The 23,786-nt window shown below is 45.0% G+C and overlaps 1 protein-coding gene and 1 pseudogene across 3 annotated transcripts in view; one reads left to right on the plus strand and one right to left on the minus strand.

The window, feature by feature from the left end:
• The window catches only part of OTUD5 (OTU deubiquitinase 5), a 64,267-nt gene that overhangs the window by 7,791 nt on the left and 32,690 nt on the right, over positions 1-23,786 (minus strand). For all 3 annotated transcript variants that reach the window (XM_061614262.1, XM_061614260.1, XM_061614263.1), the window contains exons 3-4: positions 958-1,022; positions 38-194 (exon numbers count right to left, since the gene is read on the minus strand). In XM_061614262.1, the coding sequence (XP_061470246.1) occupies positions 38-194; positions 958-1,022 (222 nt within the window). The remainder of the gene's footprint in view (positions 1-37; positions 195-957; positions 1,023-23,786) is intronic.
• Positions 8,938-9,056, plus strand: LOC133382529 (5S ribosomal RNA; annotated as a pseudogene).

The raw sequence follows: 23,786 nt of genomic DNA on the forward strand, positions 1-23,786 counted from the left end.
CATGAGCAAGGGTTAGGAGACAAGGACTCACGCGTACCTGTGCCATACTGGTAAACCTCCACAGGTCTATTGTACATCTCTGCCATAGCCTGCATCTCAATGTGGTTGCCATGACAGTTGTTTTTCCGCTTCCGGTTAATGTAAGTGGTGAAATCTTCCGTCACGTAATTGGAGAAGTAATCAGCATTCTTCATCTGCAATATGAAAGGGCCTCAAGATTAGAGGGATGGAGAAAGACTCCCACACTGAGAAAGGAGGAGGATGGTGAGATAGGAGAGCTTTGCTAGGAAATGATCATAAGTACAAACCTATGTGAGAGCTGACCCTGCAGAGAGAAGGGGGGGGGTAGGCTTCATCAGAGCTGCTTTTCTCCAACAACATGGGAGCTGTTCTCTCTCTCTCTCTCTCTCTCTCTCTCTCTCTCTCACACACACACACACACACACACACACACACAAAAGCAGCAATTCCGGTAGAGCTGGGGTAATGCTTAAGAGTCCCCTCAGTGCTGATCCTACAAGGCCAAGGTCGACCAAACTGCTCTCAAGCAATTTATGAATGGTTCCCTGAACTGCAATTTTAAGAGAGGTTGCTTAATATATAAACATATTACATCATCTATATAAGACAGAGATTTGTCAATGACTCCTCCTTTCTCTCAGCATCTGGGAATGGGTGGGAGATGCGAAGAAAAATGCCAGTAGCTATAGTACCAGTTGCAGTGTTCCAAATGTGAGGATGAAAGGCAGGATGATATTTGGGTAGGATGCTTAGTGCTTGGAAGGAACAGTTGGAGAAGAGGGTAGAGTCAGGGACCTAAGCTGGTAAGAAGACTCTGCTCTTGATTGGCTGCCTATGTTCACAGATTACAGAATGCCTGGTAACCACAGTCCTGAAGGCCAGACTTAGAGGCCTTGGTAGAAGCCCACCCTCCTCTGGATTCCTATCCTCACTTACCAGGTAGTCCATACAGTGCTTCCTGACCACTTCGTGCATATCTTGGTCACCGTATACCTGGTCAGCTGGAAAGAAAAATGGGAGATCATCATCAACCCAACCCAACCATTACTTGCCCTACAGGTGGAAAGAAGAGATGGGGTAGAAATCTCAACAAACCCTTGCTTTCTTCAGATGGCCTGTGGACCCAGGTTGCAATATATAAGCATCTGCAGCCAAGTCAGGCCTCAGTCCCAGGTCAGCCTCTTATTCCCTCAGTACTCAATAACACTGGGATGGAACTTTGGTCCTCTTGACTTCCATGAACCTCCAACAGAGGCATGCTTGGCCTTCCTGTCCATGAAAGTTCTCTTCCCCCACAGTACAACAAACTGGGTGGACATGAGTGCTGAAGACAGAATAGAAGACTCCAGCCTTCCTCCCCCTCACCAACCCAAAGACAGTAATCAACATTTGGCTCGCAAACATCAGACACTTATTTGGCACCCTTAAACATTCTAACTGGGGTAAGCTTCTTTAGTATTTCTCACCAACCCAGATTTCTAACCCCCACAACTATGTTGGAGGCAGGGTTGATGAGAGCACCCTTCAGTCCTTTTGCTTAGAAAGGCTTTCTTTTGGTCCTCCTGTGTTGTGATTTTGCAGTCCTGTGCCATTCTTTTTGGGGATTGATTTATGGAATTTTGTTTGTATGCTACTGAACATTTTGTTGTTTTAATATGCTGTTTACTGCTTTGGGGTCTTTTGGCTGAAAAGCAGCACATAATTAATTATTATCCAGAATCAACTAAGACTCATATCACGTGTCATCCAGAGGGACCTGACTGATCACATATTTAGGGTCAGGAAAGAAAAACTTCCTCACAAAACAGATTTTGGTTAGTAGCTGAGGGTAGGGCTTGAGGTTACAGCATGTAATAATAATAATAATAATAAAATTTTATTTGTTAGTCGCCCATCTGTCTGACTTAACAGACACTCTGGGCGACTTACACAATATAAAACACAATTTAAAACATATTCATACAACAGTAAACCACCTGTTAGTAATAGCCTAACCCACCCCAGAAATCCCATAGGCCTGCCTGAATAACAAGGTCTTTAAGGCTCGACGAAAAGCCATCAGGGAGGACGCATGTCAAAGGTCAAAAGGAAGCAAGTTCCAGAGGGTGGGGGCCACGACCGAGAAGGCCCTCTCTCTGGTCCGTACCAGCCTAGCTGTTTTCACTGGTGGGACCGAGAGAAGGTCTTGTGAGGCTGATCTTGTTTGGCGGCATATTTGGTGATTTGGTGTAGTTTTAGTCTGTATGTAGCTTCTGCAAAACACCAACTCTTTGCTTGTAGAACACCGTTACCTGCATTATGAGGATCTGCTTTCATGCTGCAAAGTCATTTATTCCATCAGAAAAACCTTAACACTAATTAATCTGACAACCTGGTTTACAGCTGGAAAAGAAGTGGGCCTATTAGGAAATTAAGTCTTTTCTGCAGGCTTTTTTTCCTCCTCTGGTTTTGTGTTTGGTGCTACTTCTGCTCACAGTTCAGATTGGGGCAACAAAAGCTTTACCTTGAGTAATCTAACAATTACAACTGATCAAAACTGGGAGCCCTAGTTCCGTTATTAGTCAGCTAAGCCACAACAAGGCAGCAAATGAAACTGACCAGAGCCAGCGCTGAAACCCAGGGATGTGCTTAAAAGCAAGATCTTACAGATTTCTCACCATCACAGAATGTCTTTGCAGATGTGCAACTATTTCCAGGAGCAAGTGTAGAAACAGCAACCTGATGCCAGCTTTGGAAGCATCAGAGAAGCAAACATTATTGGAAAGTGGGTTACCTGGAAGGCAAAGTGGCTGAGAGAGGTCACGGCTATCAGCAATGACTTACAGAGAAGTGCCAAAATTCCTGGCTATTTTGAGTTGCCTATATGGCCTCCACTTCAAACTACTGCTGTAACTCAAAAAAAGTTGGATTCAATATGCGGTACCACAGGGACCCTGAAGCTTTACCATATTCAGACTCCCTCAGATTCAAGCGTCAATTCTCATTAAGGTGTAGCAAATTGAACTCAGATAGTCAGTTGGCTTGGCATGGTCCAAGCTTATCTATGACTCGGGCAGTCAGATCAAAAGAAAAAGAGAAGGAGCCAAGCTACACACTGACAACTGACTTCAGGGGCAGGGAGAAGAGGGGAGAACAGCCTCCTAGTGTTGGGAGGGAAAGTTCAGATAGCAGCTGGGGGAGGGGGTGGTTATGCACAAAATGACAGAGAAAACTTAATGAAAAAGCAAGGCATACAATCAAAGCAGTTTCTCTTTCAGCAGCACTTATGGCAAATATAGAGGATTCCAGTTAAGTCTAGGGAAACTGGTTTATGGAGCTCAGTGACCATGACATTCAAATTATTCTACTGAGCTACCTGCACCGCTGATTATCCCCTGTACCTCCCAGCCCAATCAACTGACACTGAAGGAGGTTGAGAGAAGAAGCTACCTTGAGATGCATGTCAGCAGTCCTTCTCTAGGAATGCTATTTTGGGCAGGCACACTCTTGATGTGGAATCAATAGTGGCAGGGACAGGTAAACCAGGCTCAGAGCTCTACCACTGAAAGGTGAGAGTCAAAGGGACATGCCAAGTAGGAAAGAGGAAGAGAGACCTGTGACAATCACAACAGACCACAAGGTCAAAAGACGGCAAATGAAAGAAAACCTGAATGAGGCAAGGGCACCACAGGGGAGACAAGTTGCTGCATGTCCATGCCAGAGAAGCTTCCAATTGTGGGACAAGCTGTGAGTACTGTATGCCCAGCCCCTAGATAAGCTCTATCAAGAATAGCCAGAAAGGGTAGGATGTCAGGTTCATACTGGGAGAGGTTGAGGAGGAGTTTGCATCTCCTGAACGACTGCCTATGCTCTTAAGCAAGGCCTGCTTCTCACCTCTAGACTCCCCAGGAACCAGATACATAAAAGGAATCTCACAAGCTAGGAGATGGATAGATGCATCTGCGTATAAAATATTTAGAAGCAAAGGGGAAAAGCTAGTGAACACATAAAAACCCTTTGATACATCATTACATAGCTCCCACAAAACAGGTAGCCACTGCCATATTCAGCTGAGGGGAAGGGGAAGCAACATTAAACACCACTACATTAATATCATGTCACTGCACACATACCAGGTTTCCCCTACTCTGCATTACTGGCCACTGCTGTCAGGGGTGAGAAAACTTGGTACACAACATGTTCTTACTGGGGTGGAGGAATGAACACAAAGGCAGGCTTTACAAACAGTTAGCCTTATTGGGCCAGTTACATGTTCAGGACATAAGAATGTTCTTCTCAAGTCACTCCTGCAACTGAACATTTCAAAACATAATATAAAAAGTGATGAAAAAGAGTATTCACTTTTAGGAGGCAGGCAGAGTTTGAAAGACTTTTTAAAAAATGCGTAGGTGCCAGCATGGCATAGTGGCCAAGACAGTTAGGAAGTCACAAATTTATTAAGTGGCCCAAGGCAAACAATGTGTTTCAGCTTCAGTCCCTCCACAAGCAATATGGAGGCAATAATTCCGGCATACCTTACAGCATCCTTTCCCAACCAGTGTGCCTCCAGATGTTGTTGGACCACAACTCCCATCAGCCTCAGCCAACATTGCCAATGGCTGAGGCTGATGGGAGTTGTGGTCCAACAACATCTGGAGGCACACCGGTTGGGAAAGGCTGCCTTACAGGTTTGTCATAAGAATGAAGTAGGTGAACTGAAATAAATGGTATATGAAATGACACTGCCAGCAAGGAATGGAAAAGACTTTCTCCTTGTTTCCTCCCAAGTAAGGCTGTTTTTACATTTTTCAGTGCGATGCAAAAGCAACTAATGGGAAATTAAAGTTGGGGAGAAGTTTTAGTACATGAGAGTAGAGGTCAGCAATCCACCTCCAAGTTTGCCTCCCTCCCTTTCACGGTCCTTGAAACATCTCCATAAGTTGTTGGACTCCATATCCCCCAACCCCAGCCAGAGTCTCCAATGGTCATTGTAGCCCACCAACTTCTGGAGAGAATATCTCCCTTGCCAACCTATAGCCAAAATGTTTGGTAACACAAGAAGGATGAACGTGGGAGAACAGGGAAACCTCCCTGTTTAGTGTGACCTGTTGATAAAACAAAGCTCCGAACCAGGAGTAGAGCAAGAAGGGAATGGAAGAGAGGGATCAAAGCTCCTAAGCCCAAGAGTAACAAATGTTTGTACACAACCAAGAGCCTCAGGATAAAGCCTCTGTTGCTCCTCCAAACACAGCAACTTCCTCAGCCCCCTGCTTCTTTTCTCTGCCCAAACACTTGCAGCAATTGTTTCTCCTCCCTCCTTGCCTGGCTTCTCTTCTCATGCCTGGTCTTTTTTCTGCCTTTTAAATTCCATCCATTGCACTTTCCCTCCTCACTCCAACGTCTGTCCACAGGCTCTGCCAGTACCAGCAGCACCACCACCTATGCTTCAGGAAAGGGAAAGGCTTTCTTGCACCCTTAGGACACACAAACATTAGGATCAGCTTCTTTCTATGCTGAACAGGAGCCACAAAGACTTCACAAACCATCCCTAAAACAAAGAGCAATATCCCAACTACTGGAAATTGGACTGAAGTCCTGGGAGTTCCAGTGTGGCGAGTGAAGTGGTGGCTATTACTGTATCATCAATTCTGGTGCCAGAGGTGAAAACTCCCTGCAGCAACCTCCCAGATGACAGGACAGGACCCACTGAAATGCTCTTGCGTAGCTCTCATTTGTTCCAGAGGGGCTCACAGAGAACTTCAGTGGATTATGTAGTCCAGCAGTCAAATCCATTTAGCTTAAATCTAGCTGCTTTTAATGATACCCCAAACCTGTCAACCAATGCAGCAGCTTCCCCTTGTCTCACAAAACGGCCACTTCTGATGGCACATGCTGGAACAGCAGTGGCCCATCTTCCCAGTTAAGAGAAACATTTTATAATATAAATCTAATAATGCAGTGGCGCAGCTGCTTACTGGGCCAGGGTATTGCCAACATGTCACCCTGCTGCTGAAAGAATTGCACTGGCTGCCCATTAGCTACTGAACCAAGTTCAAGGTTCTGGTTTTGGTGTACAAAGCCCTATACAGTTGGGACCAGGATACCTGAAAGATCATTTTACCTCTTATATACCCAGTCAATCACTGCACTTTGCAGGTGAGGGACTCCGGCAGATACCATCTTATCAGGAGGCCTGTTCCGCACAACACAGGAAGCGGACCTTTACTGTAGTGGCACCTACCCTTTGGAATTCCCTTCCCTTAAGACTGAAGACCTTCCTCTTTCAACAAGCTTTTTAAGCAGACACCTTATCCTAGTCTGCATCTGTGTTGGAACTGCTTTTTAAGATGTTTTAAAAACTTTTTTAAAAAATGTTTTGTTTTAATATATTTTAAAGTCTGCTTTTAAGATGTGTTAGAGTGTTTTTAGTGTTTTGTTTGCCACCCTGGGCTCCTTCTGGAAGGCAGATAGATTAGATAGACAGATTAGACAGACAGACACCTGCCTCAAGGCAGTATGGAATGAACAGACCAAAAAAAGGTGGCTTGCTTCATATGGCAACTTTTGCATGCACTAGTAAGAATAAGAAAAATGAGAGTGGCATGTGGGATAATGTAAGTGTGTGGACCCCCAGGGTCATCAATCAAACACCATCTTCTAAGCAACAGTGTGCCAATAATGTAACAGGGCTTCCTACAACAGTGGAAAGGGGTGAAGAGTATTAAAAAGGTAAAGGTGTCCCCGCACTTATAGTGCAAGTCGTTTCCGACTCTTAGGGTGACGTCTTGCGACGTTTACTAGGCAGACCGTATATATGGGGTGGGATTGCCAGTTCCGTCCCCGGCCTTTCTTTACCCCTCAGCACATGCCGGGTACTCATTTTACCGACTACGGATGGATGGAAGGCTGAGTGGACCTCGACCCCTTTTACTGGAGATTCAACTTCCTCCTTCCATTGGAATCAAACGGCCACGAGCAGAGCTTCGGCTGCATTAACCGCTGCTTACCACTCTGCACCATGGAGGAAGAGGTATTATTAGGCCCCTAATCAGGAATCCTGATGGCAGTTCCATATATTTACTTGACACCCTCTAAGGTTACCTTTCTATGCTCCCCAAAGCAACGGCAAGAAAGCAAGATCAACATGGGTCAACAGCTTTTTGGCGGGCCGCACACTGCATCATGGGAGCAGGTGACTCATCTCTAACCTCTATGTAAACAAGGATGTGGTTTCTGGTGTGGAGAAGTGAAGCCGGCAGTTCCAGCAAGTCACATGGGCATCGGCTTTTCTACGAAACTTGTGTTGTGGTCACCACTCCAAGCCCCATTTTTGTTGATGATCTGTGCACGTGCACACAAATGCCCTCAATAAGGACATGAACAGAAATGAAAGCCCCACTGCATAACATATTCCAAGAATTAGGGCCATGATAACATTTTAGCTGGTAGTTAGAGGTTACAGCTGCAACTTGCTTTATTCTATCTCCATTAAGGAAATTTTATGGTGTATATTTATTGTTTCTGTTTTCAATTACTGTACTTTCTATTTTTAATACTATACTCAGTTTTATTTTTGTAAGCCACTGCGGGAATATTTAATTATTAATTATTATTGCTGTAAACTGCCGAGAGAGCTTCGGCTATGTGTGTGTGTATATATATGTGTGTGTGTGTGTGTGTGTGTGTAAATAAATAATGGTAGAACTGGGAGCTATGGCTCCCAGCCTGAATTCCAAGTCAATCAATTGCTGTTCTTAGAACAAAGTTTTATTTATTTATTTATACCGCCCCATAGCCGAGCTCTCTGGGCGGTTTACAGTAACTTTTATATAGTCTGCTTCTTCAAACTCCAGAGGGAGGGTGAGGGTGACAGGACAGCTTTTTCTCCCTTTTTTAAAAGTGCAACATTTTAGGCCTCATGTCTGCATCTAAGAAAAGTATGTTAATAGCAAAACTTCTAAAGAGCAGAAACACAGAGATAAAAGCAGCCCCAATTCATTTCATTTATCAGCTCTTGCATGTCTTCTAAGAACACCTACTGAGGTTGTTCAAAAATTGACAGAAGGCATGTTCGAGGGGCAAAGTTTGTGAATGCATATAGATTAGGGATAAGTGAGACACTCCACCAAGCCCATTCACAAAGACAGGCAAAGTATGTTAACGGTATACAGTAGGGGCCCACTCATACGGCGGGTTATGTTGCGGACCCCCTCTGTAAAGCGAAAACCGCTGTAAAGCGGAACCCATTGAATAGAATGGCGCGTGATGCCCGAAAACCGCCGTAAAAGTGGAACAAGCGCCATATGAGTGGGGCTTTAGTCTAATTGTGTCTAACTGAGACCGCTGTATTAGAGAAGCGCTGTAAAGCGGGGCCCTACTAGAACGTCCCTCTGACCCAGGGGCTTGCCAGTAAATCAAACCGTGAGTGTTCTTGAACCTCCTGGATGACTTTGCCTCACTTATCTACAATCTCAAAACTGTTGAAATTCACAGAATTTCAGATGTATTGCCGCTGATTAATAGCTCACACAGAACTGTCAACAATAATCTTTAACCCTTGCTGCCCGAAGTTCAAATACACCACCTCTTCTGTCTTTTTATTGGGATGGAAGTGGGTCCTGAGGCCCTTCTTCAGATCCCTCCTCTGAGGAAGGCTTGGAGGGTGGCGATAAGGGAGACAGCCTTTTCAGTTGCGGCTCCTCATCTGTGGAATGCCCTTACCAGAGAGGTGTGCCTGCTGCCTTCACTGAACATCTTTTCAGTGCAAAGTAAATAGTTATCTTTTTTCATAGGCATCTGATAGACTAAGATACTACTGTTTGTTATCAGTGTGCTGCCAAAGCTTCCTGTGACTGAATGAGGGTTGTTGCTGTTTTATTGTTTTTTAATTGTATGATATATTCGTTTATGTTTTTAACAGTGTTGTAAGTCACTTGGAGCTACGGCCATACTACCCTGAACATGCCTGATCTCGGCTGATTTCGGAACCTAAGCAGGGTCAGGCCTGGTTAGTACTTGGATGGGAGACTGCCTGGGAATATCAGGTGCTATAGGCTTCCCTCATACCATGAAAACATTATGAATATATATTTAAAAAATTCATAGGGTCACCATAAGTCATAATCATCTTGAGGGCATATAACAACAACAACAAAGCCACTTGGAGAGCTTCAGGTAACAAGCAACTAACAAATCTAATAAATAATAATAATGTGTAAATGGCCCCTCCTTATGCTTCCACCTTTGCCAAGCTAAGCAGAGTGCCTGTAAGCCAATAAATCTTGATTAGCTAATTCAAGACACTTGGCATCTGCAACAGGCTTTGCAGTGTCACAGTGGGTCATTGCTCTGCCACAGAGACAAGCCCTTTGCTATTGGTCTAGCTAATCCGATGTCACAGCCAGTGATAATGAGCAATAGCAAGTCTGGGCAATTTTGCTTCATCAATCAGCCCAAGTTAAGTATATTTATGCCAAGGGATGTTGAAAGCTGGCTCAGATCAGTGAAGTGGTCTCTGAAAGTAGCCAGCTTCTGTTTGGGAGGTATCCCTAAAACCACTCCCTTCTGTGTCTGGTGTTCACAGGTGAGCGTAATTGCATATGCAGCCGAAAGAGAACCCTCCACACACAAGAGTGGCATCAGCAGGTTTGGGGAAACCTCATGGGTTTACATATTTTTCTCTTTTTTTAAAGAAAAATCCTGAAGTGTATTGGGGGGGGGGAACCCCACAAGCATGTTCTGTAGCCACAAAATGCTGACTAACTGTTGGTAGGAGACGGGGAGAATGGAAAACCAGGAAAAAGGGGAGAACAGAAAGAAGTGTCATGAACAGAAGCACTCCACTTTGAGACATTTTGTTGCAGGCCCCATAACCTTCTATCGCCAAAGAAGAATGATTTACTGCCAAGAGTTGAGCTGCATCTGAAGATGGAAATTGGTTGTAATATTCCCCTATAATATTTTTAAAAAATTATTTCCAGTATTTGAAGTGTGATAAGTGTATCTTTTAAAGAATGTGAGTGGGTGGGGTAAATCCCATCATCTGAACAGCAAGCTAAGTGCCATGGGCATATTTTTGCTGCCGCTACTTGGTGGCTTTACTGTTTTGTGATTTAATGACTACTTATACTGCCGACACAGAATTCTTTTTAGGGTATTGCACTGTATTTTAGTGTAGTGTATTTATTGTCATTGTCAAAAGTAAGTATTTATTCTTTATCCTGAGACATTTGGGTGAAGGGCAGATTATAAATATACTTAATGATTAAATAGATGACTGAACTAAAAGTGAACTACTATAGGTAAGGAATAAGTTTGATGTTGTTGCTCATTTCAAAATGCCCAGCTACTATCAAACATTCCAAAACAAAACGTATTGGGAGAATACCAATTATAATTAGAAGAGTGAAGAGGTGGGCTGTTATAGTCACAACAAAGGAGACGGCAAGGTATCTTTGGATACACAAAGGTAAGTTACGGGGTTGCTAACAAGATGAAGGACACTGCAAAAGCCAACCAAAAAGGGAAAGCAGTGGCAAAGGCTGCGTGTCAGTGGGTTAGAAATTAGATGAGTTGGTGGACAAATCCAGGACAGAGCACTGCAGCAACAGGTTGCATTAATTCCTTTCCTAAAAAACCAACCCTCCCTGAATGATTTTCAAAACCACTTCAAGGACGGAATTGCATTCTGTGAAAATGTTTTCCAGAATCCTCAGTTTATCTAAGTCCCCCCCCCCCTCCGCAAATGTCCCATGTTGGATAATCAAGCTCTACACACATTCAGTAGGCCGAGCTTGCTATACAGATCAGTGTCATTCCTCATACAGGCAGGAATCAAAGCTCAGTGGCAGAACACACACATACTGTGTGGATGGTCCAAGATTCAATCTATGACATATCTAGTCAAAGGGTTTCAGGCAGCAGAGCTGGGAAAGACCTCTGTCTAAGGAACTAGAAGAACTGGCAGCGTAGAGAATTCTGGGCTAGATGTGCTAAAGGTCCAACTCCAGCAGCTTCATATTATCTATATATGCACTGTGGGTACCCAATGAAACTGTATCATCAGGGAAGGAGCAGTGCAGTGCAGGGCTGTGGAGTCGGAGTCTGAATCAACTTTGGGTGGAGTTGGTAGAAATGTACTGACTCCGACCTCAAAATAAAATTAATATTTTAATTTTAATATTAATTTATTAATATTAACACATTAATATAAATTTGCCATTTATGACTGGGTCAAGAAGAGTGTGGGCCTTTTTGCCTGGGCTGCGCTGCAGCTTTTCCATCCGGAGGCCTCCCGCTTGCCGGTCCATTTGCCCCGCTTTTGCCGCTGGTGGAGGACGCAGTTCTGGAGCTTTGGGGGCAGTGAGAGGCAGTGAGAGGCGTTTTCTGCCGGTCTGGACTGCATGGTTGTCGTCCCTTTCCGCAGCATTGAGCGGCGCCAAGTGGGGAGGCGTCTTGCGCCGTGTGGTTCCGGGCACCGCCCCTTGGGTGCTGCCAGATGGGGAGAAGGACTCCCCGCTTCCTGCTTCCTGTTTTCCATCCTGTGCGGCTGTCGGCGAATTGACGAACGAAGCGGGGGCTCTCTATTCTCTAGTGCTGGACTCTCCAACACTGCTCTTGTGGAGACCTGCAGGACTGGGCGTCGAGACGACTGGTTGGTGTCTGTTGAGTTGTTCTTCCGCTCGAGATCTATGTGCAGGAGCGATAGTTGGACTTGCAGCGTTTGCCGACTTCCGTTTGTGTCTTTTTTCGCCTTATCCGGTGGACGAGGACAGCGGTTAGGCTATTTTCAACGGAGTGAGAAGTTGCTGATTGTAATGCTGCCCGTTGTGAGGAAGTCGTTTCATCATACTTTCCCAGCGACGAGGTTCTGCTAGAGAGCTCTGTAGTGGCTCTTGCTTTGTGTGGGGTGGCGGGGTGTGTATGCTGTGAGTGTGTGTGGTGGGGATTTGCATCATGTGCCTGGGAGAGAGGAGCCAAAGCCGACTGGGAGGATTTGAGGGGCCCCCAATTAGGATAGTGACGGGTAGAGGGAGATATGACGTTATGCGGAAGACTTGCCAGGTGAGGGGAACTCGGCCCAGGCAGTTAACGGCTGTGCCGTGTTCCGGTCTTTCACACATCCACAGGTTTGTTGGTTGCCCTATCAGCCAGCTCTCTGATCTCCGGATGCTGCTTTAAATGCCAGATCGGTACATAACAAGACCTCCCTCATCCACGATTTAATTGTGGATGAGGCAGCTGATTTGGCATGTATAACTGAGACCTGGGTGGGTGAGCAGGGAGGAGTTAGTCTCTCCCAGCTGTGCCCACCGGGGTACACGGTTCAGCATCACGGTAGATCTGAGGGCCGGGGAGGGGGTTGCTGTGGTCTATAGGAGTTCCATCTCTCTCTCCAAGAACCATGTCCATGTAACCACTGGTCTGGAGTGTTTGCATCTTATGCTGGGTCAGGGGGACAGACTGGGGATTCTGTTGGTGTACCGCCCACCCCGCTGCCCAACAGACTCCCTAACTGAGCTGGCAGAGGTGGTCTCGGATGTTCTGCTGAGATCCCCTAGACTGTTGATGCTGGGGGATGTCAACATTCATGCCGAGGCCGTCTTATCTGGGGCGGCTCAGGACTTCATGGTCTCCATGACAACCATGGGGCTGTCCCAATGCGCTACTGGCCCAACGCATGTGGCAGGACATACTCTAGACCTGATTTTTGTGACTGGACATGGAGATGGTGATCTGCATGTAGGGAATCTTACATCAATCCCTTTGTCATGGAGAGATCACCGCTTGTTGAAGTTTAGACTTACAGCGGCTTTTCCCCTCTGCAAGGGTGGGGGACCTATTAAGATGGTTCGCCCCCAGAGACTAATGAATCCGGATGGTTTTCAAAAGGCTCTGGGGAGTTTTCCGGCTGATAGGGCTGGCGCTCCTGTCGAAACCCTGGTCGAATTGTGGAATACAGAAATGACCCGGGCAGCTGACATGATCGCTCCTGCGCGCCCTCTCCTATGTAGAGCTCATACAGCTCCTTGGTATACTCCAGAGCTGAGAGCGATGAAACAGTATAGGAGACGGCTTGAGTGCAGATGGAGGTGGACTCCTGATGGATGCAACTATGCTCTGGTAAGTGCCTATACCAAGTTGCATTTTGGAGCAGTACAGGCTGCAAAAAAACAATATTTTGTTGCCACTATTAAATCTTCTATCTGCCGTCCGGCGGAGCTTTTTCAAATTGTCAGAGGACTATTACATTCTAACCCTAGGGACATGATAGAATCATCCGAAGCACGCTGTAATGAATTTGCTAGGCACTTCCAGGATAAAGTCTCTTGCATCCGTCAGGACTTGGACTCCAATGTTTTAGCAGTTGAATCAAATGAGGTATCCGGAGCACAGCCTGGTCGTGATTTATTGGATGAGTTTCAATTGGTGCAGCTTGAGGACGTTGACAAGGTGCTTGGACGGGTGCGAGCAACCACTTCTGTGTTGGATCCTTGCCCTTCTTGGCTAATAAAAGCTAGCAGAGATAGCACCGCCAGTTGGGCCAGGGAAGTGATTAATGCCTCACTGCGTGAGGGAGTGGTCCCTGGCTGCCTGAAGGCGGCAGTAGTGAGACCACTTTTGAAGAAATCTTCCCTGGACCCAGAAAACCTTAACAATTACAGGCCAGTAGCAAACGTTCCATTCTTGGGCAAGGTCCTCGAAAGAGTGGTTGCGGACCAGCTCCAGACACTCTTGGATGAGACCGATTATCTGGATCCATTTCAATCGGGTTTCAGGCCCGGTTTTGGCACGAAGACAGCCTTGGTCGCCCTGTATGATGACCTTTGTCGGGAGAAAGACAGAGGGAGTGTAACTCTGTTGGTTCTCCTTGACCTCTCAGCGGCTTTCAATACCATCGACCATGGTATTCTTCTGGGGAGACTTGTGGACTTGGGAGTTGGAGGTACTGCTTGGCAGTGGTTCTGCTCCTACCTGGCGGGTCGTCTCCAGAAGGTAGTGCTTGGGGAGCATCGCTCGGAACCCTGGGCTCTCCAATATGGAGTTCTGTCCCCCATGCTCTTTAACATCTATATGAAGCCGCTGGGTGCGGTCATCAGGAGTTTTGGAGTGCGTTGCCACCAGTATGCTGATGACACGCAGCTCTACTTCTCCTTTTCGTCTTGTTCAGGTGAGGCTGTCAAGGTGCTGAACCGATGCCTGGCTGTGATAATGGACTGGATGAGAGCGAATAAATTGAAGCTCAATCCAGACAAGACTGAGACGCTGTTAATAGGTGGTTCTTCTGACCAGATGGTGGATGTTCAACCTATTCTGGATGGGGTTGCACTCCCCCTGAAGGAGCAGGTTCGTAGCTTGGGAGTTCTTTTAGAACCATCCCTGTCACTGGAGGCCCAGGTAGCCTCGGTGGCACAGAGTGCTTTCTACCAGCTTCGGATGGTGGCCCAGCTACGCCCCTATCTGGACAGGGAAAACCTTGCTTCGGTTGTTCATGCTCTGGTAACCTCTCAATTGGACTACTGCAATGCACTCTACGTGGGGCTGCCCTTGAAGACAGTTTGGGAACTACAGCTCGTGCAGAATGCAGCGGCCAGACTGATAACTGGGACAAGGCAGTCCGAACATATAACACCGATTCTGGCCCACTTGCACTGGTTGCCTATATGTTTCCGGGCTCGATTCAAGGTGCTGGTTTTAACCTATAAAGCCTTGCACGGCACGGGGCCACAATACCTGATGGAACGTCTCTCCCGATACGAACCTACCCGTACACTCTGTTCAACATCGAAGACCCTCCTCCGGGTGCCTACTCAGAGAGAAGCCCGGAAGGTGACAACAAGAAAAAGGGCCTTCTCAGTGGTGGCCCCCGAACTATGGAATATTCTTCCTGATGAGGTACGCCTGGCGCCAACACTACTATCTTTTCGGCGCCAGGTAAAGACTTTCCTCTTCTTCCAGGCATTTTAATTTTAGTTTTAGTTTTTTAGCTTTTTAGTATTTAGTATTTTAGCTTTTAATATTTAATATGCATTTGTATGTGTATACATATGCTTTAATTTTGATATCATTAATGTATGTTTAAGTGCTTGATATGTGGTTTTAATTGTATATCAGATGTTTTACTTGTTGTGAACCGCCCAGAGAGCTTCAGCTATGGGGCGGTATATAAATTGAATTAATAAATAAATAATAAATAAATGAAGGCGTCAGAGTTGAAGTCAGACAGTAGAAAAATTAATATACACTTGCCATTTATTTATTTATTTTTATTTATTTGTTAGATTTTTATACCGCCCCACTAGCATAGCTCTCTGGGTGGTGTACAACAGAAGGTATATACAATAAAATCACATAAATCAGTACAAAAACATATATATAAAAATCCACAAATCTAAAACCAAATTGAACATATTAAACTAAAATGCCTGAGCAAAGAGAAAGGTTTTAACTTGGCGCCAAAAAGATAGCAATGTCGGCGCCAAGCGCACCTCAACGGCAAGACTATTCCACAATTCGGGGGCCACCACTGAGAAGGCCCTAGTTCTTGTACCCATCCTCCGAGCCTCTCTATGAGTCGGAACTCGGAGGAGGGCCTTCGATGTTGAACGTAGTGTACCGGCAGGTTCATATCGGGAGAGACGTTCCAGGAGGTATTGTGGTCCCACGCCGTATAAGGCTTTATAGGTTAAAACCAACACTTTGAATCTGGCCCGGAAGCATATAGGTAGCCAGTGCAAACGGGCCAGAACAGGTGTTATATGTTCGGACCGCCTGGTCCTCGTTATCAGCCTGGCCGCCGTGTTTTGCACAAGCTGTAGTTTCCGAACCGTCTTCAAAGGCAGCCCTACGTAGAGCGCATTGCACTAATCCAATTGAGAGGTTATCAGAGCATGGACAACTGAGGTGAGGTCTTCCCTGTCCAGATAGGGACGTAGCTGGGCTACCAACCGAAGTTGGTAGAACGCATTCCGTGCCACCGAGGCTACTTGAGCCTCGAGTGACAGGGAAGGATCTAAGAGTACTCCCAGACTACGAACCCGCTCCTTCAGGGGGAGTGTAACCCCGTCCAGAACAGGGTGCATATCCACCATTTGATCAGAGAAATCACCCACCAACAGCATCTCAGTCTTGTCTGGATTTAGCCTCAGTTTATTAGCTCTCATCCAGTCCATTATCGCAGCCAGGCAACGGTTCAGCACATTGACAGCCTCACCTGAAGAAGATGAAAAGGAGAAATAGAGCTGCATGTCATCAGCGTACTGATGGCAGCGCACTCCAAAACTCCTGATGACCGCACTCAGCGGCTTCATGTAGATGTTAAAAAGCATGGGGGACAGAACTGACCCCTGCGGGACTCCACATTGGAGAGCCCAAGGTGTCGAGCAATGTTCCCCAAGCACTACCTTCTGGAGACGACCCGCCAGGTAGGAGCGGAACCACTGCCAAGCAGTGCCCCCAACTCCCAACTCCACGAGCCTCTCCAGAAGGATACCATGGTCGATGGCATCAAAAGCCGCATTTATGAAGGAGTCGGAGTTGGACAGTAGAAAAATAGAGTAGGAGTCAAAGGTTTGACATACCGACTCCACAGCCCTGGTGCAGTGGCACAAGTTTAGTTAAGCTGCCAAGTCGTGCCCACTTTTAACATGCCTACTTTTCACATGCCTACTTTTCACTGGATGCCAGGACTGGACACCCATCCTCCCTTCTCTTCTGAACAGGAAAGGCACAAAGTGCTTCTTTCTGTGAGCAAGCATGGAGTTGGGCTAATTAGGTGCTGTTTCCTCCACTGATGGGAGGCCATGCCCACACAAGTTTGTGTCCTTGAGTCTCCTTCTGCTCTTTTACATGTGGCAACTGTTTCGTGTTATGCCACAAGCTCTTGGCAGGCATTTGATGAGTGGTGCCCATGGCACTTTCACAAAATTCTAAATGTGCCCACTGGTCCAAAATAGTTGGCAACCCTGCTGTAGTGCGTGTATCCACTGGCTGCAAACATGTCCATATAATCCCAAGCACATTCAAATGGCTACAAGAGAAGTATCCAATTGCCTCCATGTCTATTAATCTCAAAACAGCAACACCATTCTTTAAGCAAGTCTCCCCAGGGTGGTGCTATTACGTGTGCACACAACCACGAATCCTGTCTTTTTCTTTAGCTCTTTTCTACTAGTTTCTAGGATTTTATACAGCAATGTTATGACTTAGGCAGAGTGAGATAGTGAGGACAGGCAGTGGCAGCAGTTATAGAAAAACTTGAAAATGCACTAGCCATTTCTGTGAAACCATGTAGAAACAAAGCTTAAGCGTTAACCACATTTTCTACCTTTTTCACACAGCAAAACTTCAAAAATGCCTTTCCTCCACCCCCAACCTTTACAAGCCTATTCCTACCATCTGCATTTCCCTTCTTCATTTGATTTCAAAGTTACAAATTTTGCAACCCACAGCTAAGAGTTATGTCCAGTCCAGCAGATTTCCATCAGCTTGCCTAAGGCAGTGGTTTTCAAAACCATGTTCCAAGGAACAGTGGGGTTCCTCAGAAGCATATCAGTAGTTCCTTGGTGAGAAGATGAGTAGTGGTGGACATGCTCTGTAAGACAGCTTGGTCATCATCACCAGTCCTCCGAAACTGTGGATAAATATTATGTGTGTTCTAGGCACACTCCTAGTTGACACAGAGTGACAGAAGTGAGCTTGTGCTTTAATGCCCACAATCCTCAGCAACATCAAGGGGTTCTTAGCAGATGAAATGATCTGCTAAGGAGGTGTTTGGAAGGTAGGACATTTACAAGATCACTGGCCTACTGCCTTCCCACCCCAGACTCTGTTATTCTAAAAAAAGCATTGCCACCTATGAAACAAATCCATTTATTAAGTCAACAGTAAGGAAGAAAAAAGTATAGAGAGGTTATGGGGGCTGTGACAGTCTCTACCTTCGCCAACCCTTGATTTTTTTAAGAGAAAAGAGATATTGGGGCAACTTTACCTGGCACTATGCACAGCAGTCTGAAAAGCACCCTGCTTTCAAAGTTTCGGCACCATAGCCCAGAGCTTCTTTGACCCTGGACTGTTTTATATATACTCTACCAGGGCAAGAATACTTTCGACTTGCAGAATCTTTTTTACTAAAACCCTGGTGCAAAAGATATGCTCTTAAAATTTGATGATTCTGAGCCTATGACCCCCAGGAATTTGTTCTGAGTACACAAAGTGCATTGAGCTCACAGTCAATCTAGGTAAAAATCCACTCCTGGGTACCTCTTCCCAAGCTTTCTTCATTTCAATAGAAATGAATGTGTGTGTCATTTTATTAATTCCTTGTTAAAAATTTAGTCAGAAATCCCTACTGATCTACTTCAAATTGCTCAGAGATCAACCAGTAGCTCCTAAACTTCTTCTGACTACTCTTGCACTATAAATGGGCTAAGAGCAACTTTAGGTATTGCTCAAGATCTTGATGATGCACAGTGGATTTTTCTGTCACATTTTTTCTTGATCAACTAACTCCCAAGCTATACTACTATCTGGTTTTGACAGCCCCTGCACATTTCAAAAGGGGTTTCCCATGTTGGATTGGGGGTGGGGAGCTGCTTGAAAAAAACAATTTTAAACTATCTTGGGCACATGGAACTCATTCTGTGGTTCTTTGCATCCTGGCCATTATTGAAGCCCACTCGGTGACCTTGGGTCAGTCACTATCCGCCTAGCTAACCTCACAGGGTTGCTGTGAGGATAACATGGAGAGGGGGAGAAAGCAAGTATGCCACCTTGAGCTCCTTGGAGGAAAGGTGGGATATAAATGTAATAATAAAATATAGTCAGCAGCTCTGGAATTCTATGCTAAAACCTTCCAAACTGGACAAATATAGAATTCTAAAAGTTCCACGCTATATTAGTAATTTGTGTTTGCAAGGAGTTTAATAGAATTTGATAAGTCAATAATAAGATTTTCTTATTGTTAACAAAATGCTATAAAAAAATCAGTCATGCTTTCCACTTGCCCTGCTTCACCCACAGCTTTTGTGGCCCCAGTGGCATGTTTTCCTGTGTGTGCAGTGTTCATTCTTAAACTAATCATGTTTCTCTTCCTCCTGTAGCGAAGGAGAAAGACCCATTCCAGAGGGGGTTAATGAAACCGAATGGCAACAAGGAAACTCACAATTTTTTAGCAGCTGTCCCAGGACAGGCCTTTGAAAAGAGAAATCAAAGGAAAATTAGGGTTTGGGCCCATGATCCCCCTTGTCAATATGTCTCAGGATCATTTCCAGGGCAAGAGGCTGGAAGTGATTTGCATGTGTCAGAGAAAAGTAGGTCTGTGACCCTGGAGTGAGAGTCCAATCCAGCATGGAACTGGGCCCTTCCTGGGTTGGAAACGGGGGAGTGTTGAGTTTTATCCCAGGTGAAAGCTGAGGTCTGAGCCACAGGCAATATTTTTATATGGAGGGTTTCTCCCAGTTTGATGTCCTCTGATATTAACTGCTTGCTGTAGTCTTGTATTTTATTAGAGGTGGGCCAGGGAAATGTGTATGTGTGGACAGAGATCGGTGGGTGGGATGAGAATAGGATTGCCATCCCCATGAGAGTAGGTAGGGGGAGGTATGGAGGTGAGCAAAGGTACACAAGGGGGAGGAGGAGGGCTAATTACATCAAAGCTCTTGCTATCTCCCTTGCTAGGAGACCAATCCACACTGTGTCTGGTTTTGAGGGATTGTTCACCGGGATGTTGCTAGTATATCCACTCAGCCAGCTTACACTACAACCTCCCTAGCTGTGCAGAGGGGGCTGTCTTGGTAGCTCCATCACCTTCAAAAGTGCAGGGAATGGAGGCCTGGGAGAGGGTTTTCTCTATGACAAACCCTAAATTGTGGGATTCCCTCTCCACAGAGATGCATTTAGCATCCTCATTGTACAGCTTTTTCCGTATGCCATAGATGCACCTCTTTATCCTGGCCTTTGACCGTTTTGTTTTGTGGGACCCACCTCTTTTGTTGAATCTATACTGCTCTGTTCCAGTTGAAATGTCTTTGTTTTATAGTTGTAACGGGTTTACCTATTTTTATAATTATGCATTATATTGTTGTAACCTGTCCTGGGACGTTACTTGGTGAAGGTAAGAAATTTTATATAAAAGAAATGAAGGTGCTTTTGTAATGGTTTTCGTTAGGGCTGGAAAAAAATTCATATTACTTAGTGCCAAATCAAATTTCAGCAGCTGACACTTTGCCAGACTAAAAAATTCAAGAATTGTGAGACTTTATTCTCCACTGTTCTGGGGCAACTGAGAGCCAGATTTCCTTCTAGTCCTTAACTTCTTTTGTTATTCTTTAAATAAAGCATTTAAAATGGAATTCCAGACACCAAGTTTTAACACAACAAGGGGCCTGTTGAGATCTTCAGTAAAACAGCATCTTGCATGAGTTGGGGGGTGTTGTTAATGGTATCTTCCTCCCACCTCATTTCCTTATCAGCTTTCCTCTTACAATTGATTTTCCTGTCATTTACAAATGAACACCTTAAGCCACTCTCCTTTTGAAAAACAAAGTGAGGTATCCAATCAAGTTGAGAGGGCCTCCGACTACCAATCAACTTATAGATGCAGTCATGAAACATTTTATACATAGTTGCATCAAATGGAGGGAATCTGAAAGCCCATGGGAAGAATGGCCCCACCCTGACAATCAGTAGGGGGGAATCTGCACTTATTTTGATAGAAACTGAAACTATTGGTCAGAGGTAACTTTGAACACTAGCTCTTTGAAAGAAGAATTCCCAGTGATCCTTCCCATGCGTAACTGCAAAATGGCATTAGCCTCTTATACAGGGCAGGAAAGTAAGAAAGTAAGAGAGATGTAATAGTGATTTTTTATTTTTAAAAACATTTATAAAGTGCTGAATATCATGGCAGCTAAGTTACAGCCAAGATAACCTTACTGTGAGTTATCTCACACACCCCCAACATAAGCAGCATAATGCCAACAGGCAGCCTTCCACCTCACTACAGGCAATTTGGGTGAGGATACAGGTGGGCTTTTACTAACAATGAAACCCCCTCTGAATACTGCTTACCATGAAAAGCCTATTCATAGGGTCGTCATAAGTCGGGATCGACTTGAAGGTAGTCCATTATATTATATCTGGTGCTACTGGACAAGCATTGGTTATAGCAAGTGTGGGGAACCACTGGCTCTCTAGATGATGCTGAACTACAAGTCCCATCAGCCCCAGTGGCCTGTCAGATGCCTTTGGGAAGCCTGCAAACAGGATAAAAGCAAAAGCCCTCTCCAGCTGTTCTTGCCCTGTGACTGGCATTCAGAGTGATGCTGCCTCTGAACCTGGAGGCAGAATATGGTCATCATGACCAGCAGCCACCAATAGTCTTATCCTCCATGAAATCAGGTTTTCTTGGCACACAAATGTTTTCTTAAAGTGCAGAGTAAGATCTCCAATCCTTAGTGTACCTCAACACTTGTTTCAGACAAGTTTACTTCAATAAACCACACAGCAGCCCTGTGAAATAAGCCGGGGTGTGTGGGAATGTTTGTCTAAGGGCCAACACCATTAGGTTACCTTGCTCTGTCACAAACACAAAGGGTTGCATCCAAAGCTCCATGAGCAAAACTCCGCTTGCACAACAGGACTTCCCTTTCCTCTCCTCCTACCGCCCTGTGTGCTCCCCCAAATCTGCTCTAGCGAGTCCCCCAGCCCTCCAGAGCTCATTGTGAGGTTGTGTAGGGACTACAGGGAAGAGGAGGGGAGGAAAAAGTTCTATTCCACAAGCAGAAATCTCTTGCACTAGCAGCACAGGAATGTTGGATACTGCCCAAAGGCACCAGCTAGAACACACAAGAGCAGTACATCTCCCTCAACAGTGTAAGCCATCTGAAGGACTAACTTGCCCTGAGGAGGAGAGGAAAGCAAGAGCTTGATGAGCTGCCACCATCCAGCTCCCAGAGGTGGCCCCTCCCTCCTCCAACTGTCACCACAGGGGCTTCTGCAGATCCATCTTACCCTGAGGGAAGCAAAGAAAAAGCAGTTACAGCTTCTTCTAGACAGTTGTTTTTTTTAAAACTTTATTTAAAAAAAAGCTTATTGGTGTAATAATCTTATGAAAACTGCTTTGTGAGGTGCATCTGAAAAGTGATATATAAATACAGTAAATAAATGAACAGCCACAGTGAATTCACAACTAGCGAGCTTGAGTATGGGCCTTTGCGGATCAAACTCCTAAACACTCTGCACTCTAGACCTCCCCAGCTCTCATTCTGTAGCAGCAAGTCAACTTTCCCTTTTCATTTAATCTCATGTCCAAAGAAAGGACAAGAGAAACCACAGAACCTGTTGTGAAGACTCTTCCTCTAATGGGATGTTCCTTTTAGAGAGGAAAAAAAGACTAGTGCAAGAGTAGGGTGGAAATGACGGCAAAACTGTCAATGGAAACAGTCAAGCTAAATTTTGTACCAAGGGAATGAAGGTATGGATACAAGAATATGACAGGAGGACCCATCTGGTTACTCATTTCCAGTCTGTGCAGCAAGAATACTCTTTGTCACCTCTAGCAGCACATTGGTGCCAACTTTGAGACTGTCCACCACAAGAGAGACTTGGCTGCCACATATAGAAATACACAAGGGTCAAGCCTGTCTTGAAATTAAGCCTCTGTTCTGGAAGGTCTGTAGTAACTGCTGGTGGATATATATTTAAGAGGCACTCTCCATTTTTACTAAACCTTTGTGAGCCCTTGGTGATCCCTAGGCCAGGAGTTAAATTTTATGCAATCTTGGTGCACCAATGTAGGGCTTGGCATTTCAAGGGTCTTGGTAGGTTTTAGATTTGCATTCCCAGAGAACTGCAGAGAAGAGCTTGAACTCATTTGGGCAAAGTCTATCAAAACCTTACAAGCCAGACTGCGGTGAGGAAGACTTCAAGTACGCAGGGACTGCAAGGTGCTGAGCCCCACATAGTTTTTTGTTTATCCTCTATGATTATAAAGATGTAAGTCTCAACATTTTTCTCCTTTCATTTCCCACATGTCTGAATGCAAACCAAGCACGTTTACATGTATTATCAATTAATTTTCATAATTTATTCTGGCAGCAAATATAGGCTTCCTTTGCCTAGAGCAGCCTTTCCCAACCGGTGTGCCTCCAGATGTTGTTGGACCACAACTCCCATCAGCCTCAGCCATTGGCAATGCTTAGGTTTTTTTCTGTCACATGGTTCTGAACTTAGCCAAGGCTAACACTGTAATGCCATTTGTGATCAAATTCTGCTCTTGGAAACAGCTGCACCAATCAGACAACTGTATGTAATTTTACTTAAAATTATGGAATTTAGCCTGACTTGCATTATCTAGACTTTTCATGAAACACAGAGTATTTTGTCAAGGATTGGACTGATCAATAATGGACCTTCTCTACTGCAGTGCCCCTTAAATATCAGACAGGCGCCATTTCTGTTATCTTTTTGGCACCTACTGAAGGCCGCCTCCTTTCAGTGAGCCTTTTAAGTACAGACCTTATCCCCTTATCATCTGTTATGGAATTGCTTTTTAAGGTGTTTTTAAATATTTTTTTGAAAAGATTTTTTCAGATGTTTAATTTTTAAAATGCTTTTAAGATGTATTTGAGATGTTTTAAGATGTATTTAGTGTTTTCTTTGTTTGCTGCCCTGGGCTCCTTCTGGGAAGAAGAGCATGATAGAAGTTTAATAAATAATAATGATGATGATGATTGTTGGAACTCCCTCAATTTATTTATTTAAAGCATGTATATACTGCTTAATAT

This window comes from Rhineura floridana, chromosome 3, assembly GCF_030035675.1.
Source record: "Rhineura floridana isolate rRhiFlo1 chromosome 3, rRhiFlo1.hap2, whole genome shotgun sequence".
In the NCBI taxonomy this organism is placed as follows: Eukaryota; Metazoa; Chordata; class Lepidosauria; order Squamata; family Rhineuridae; genus Rhineura; species Rhineura floridana.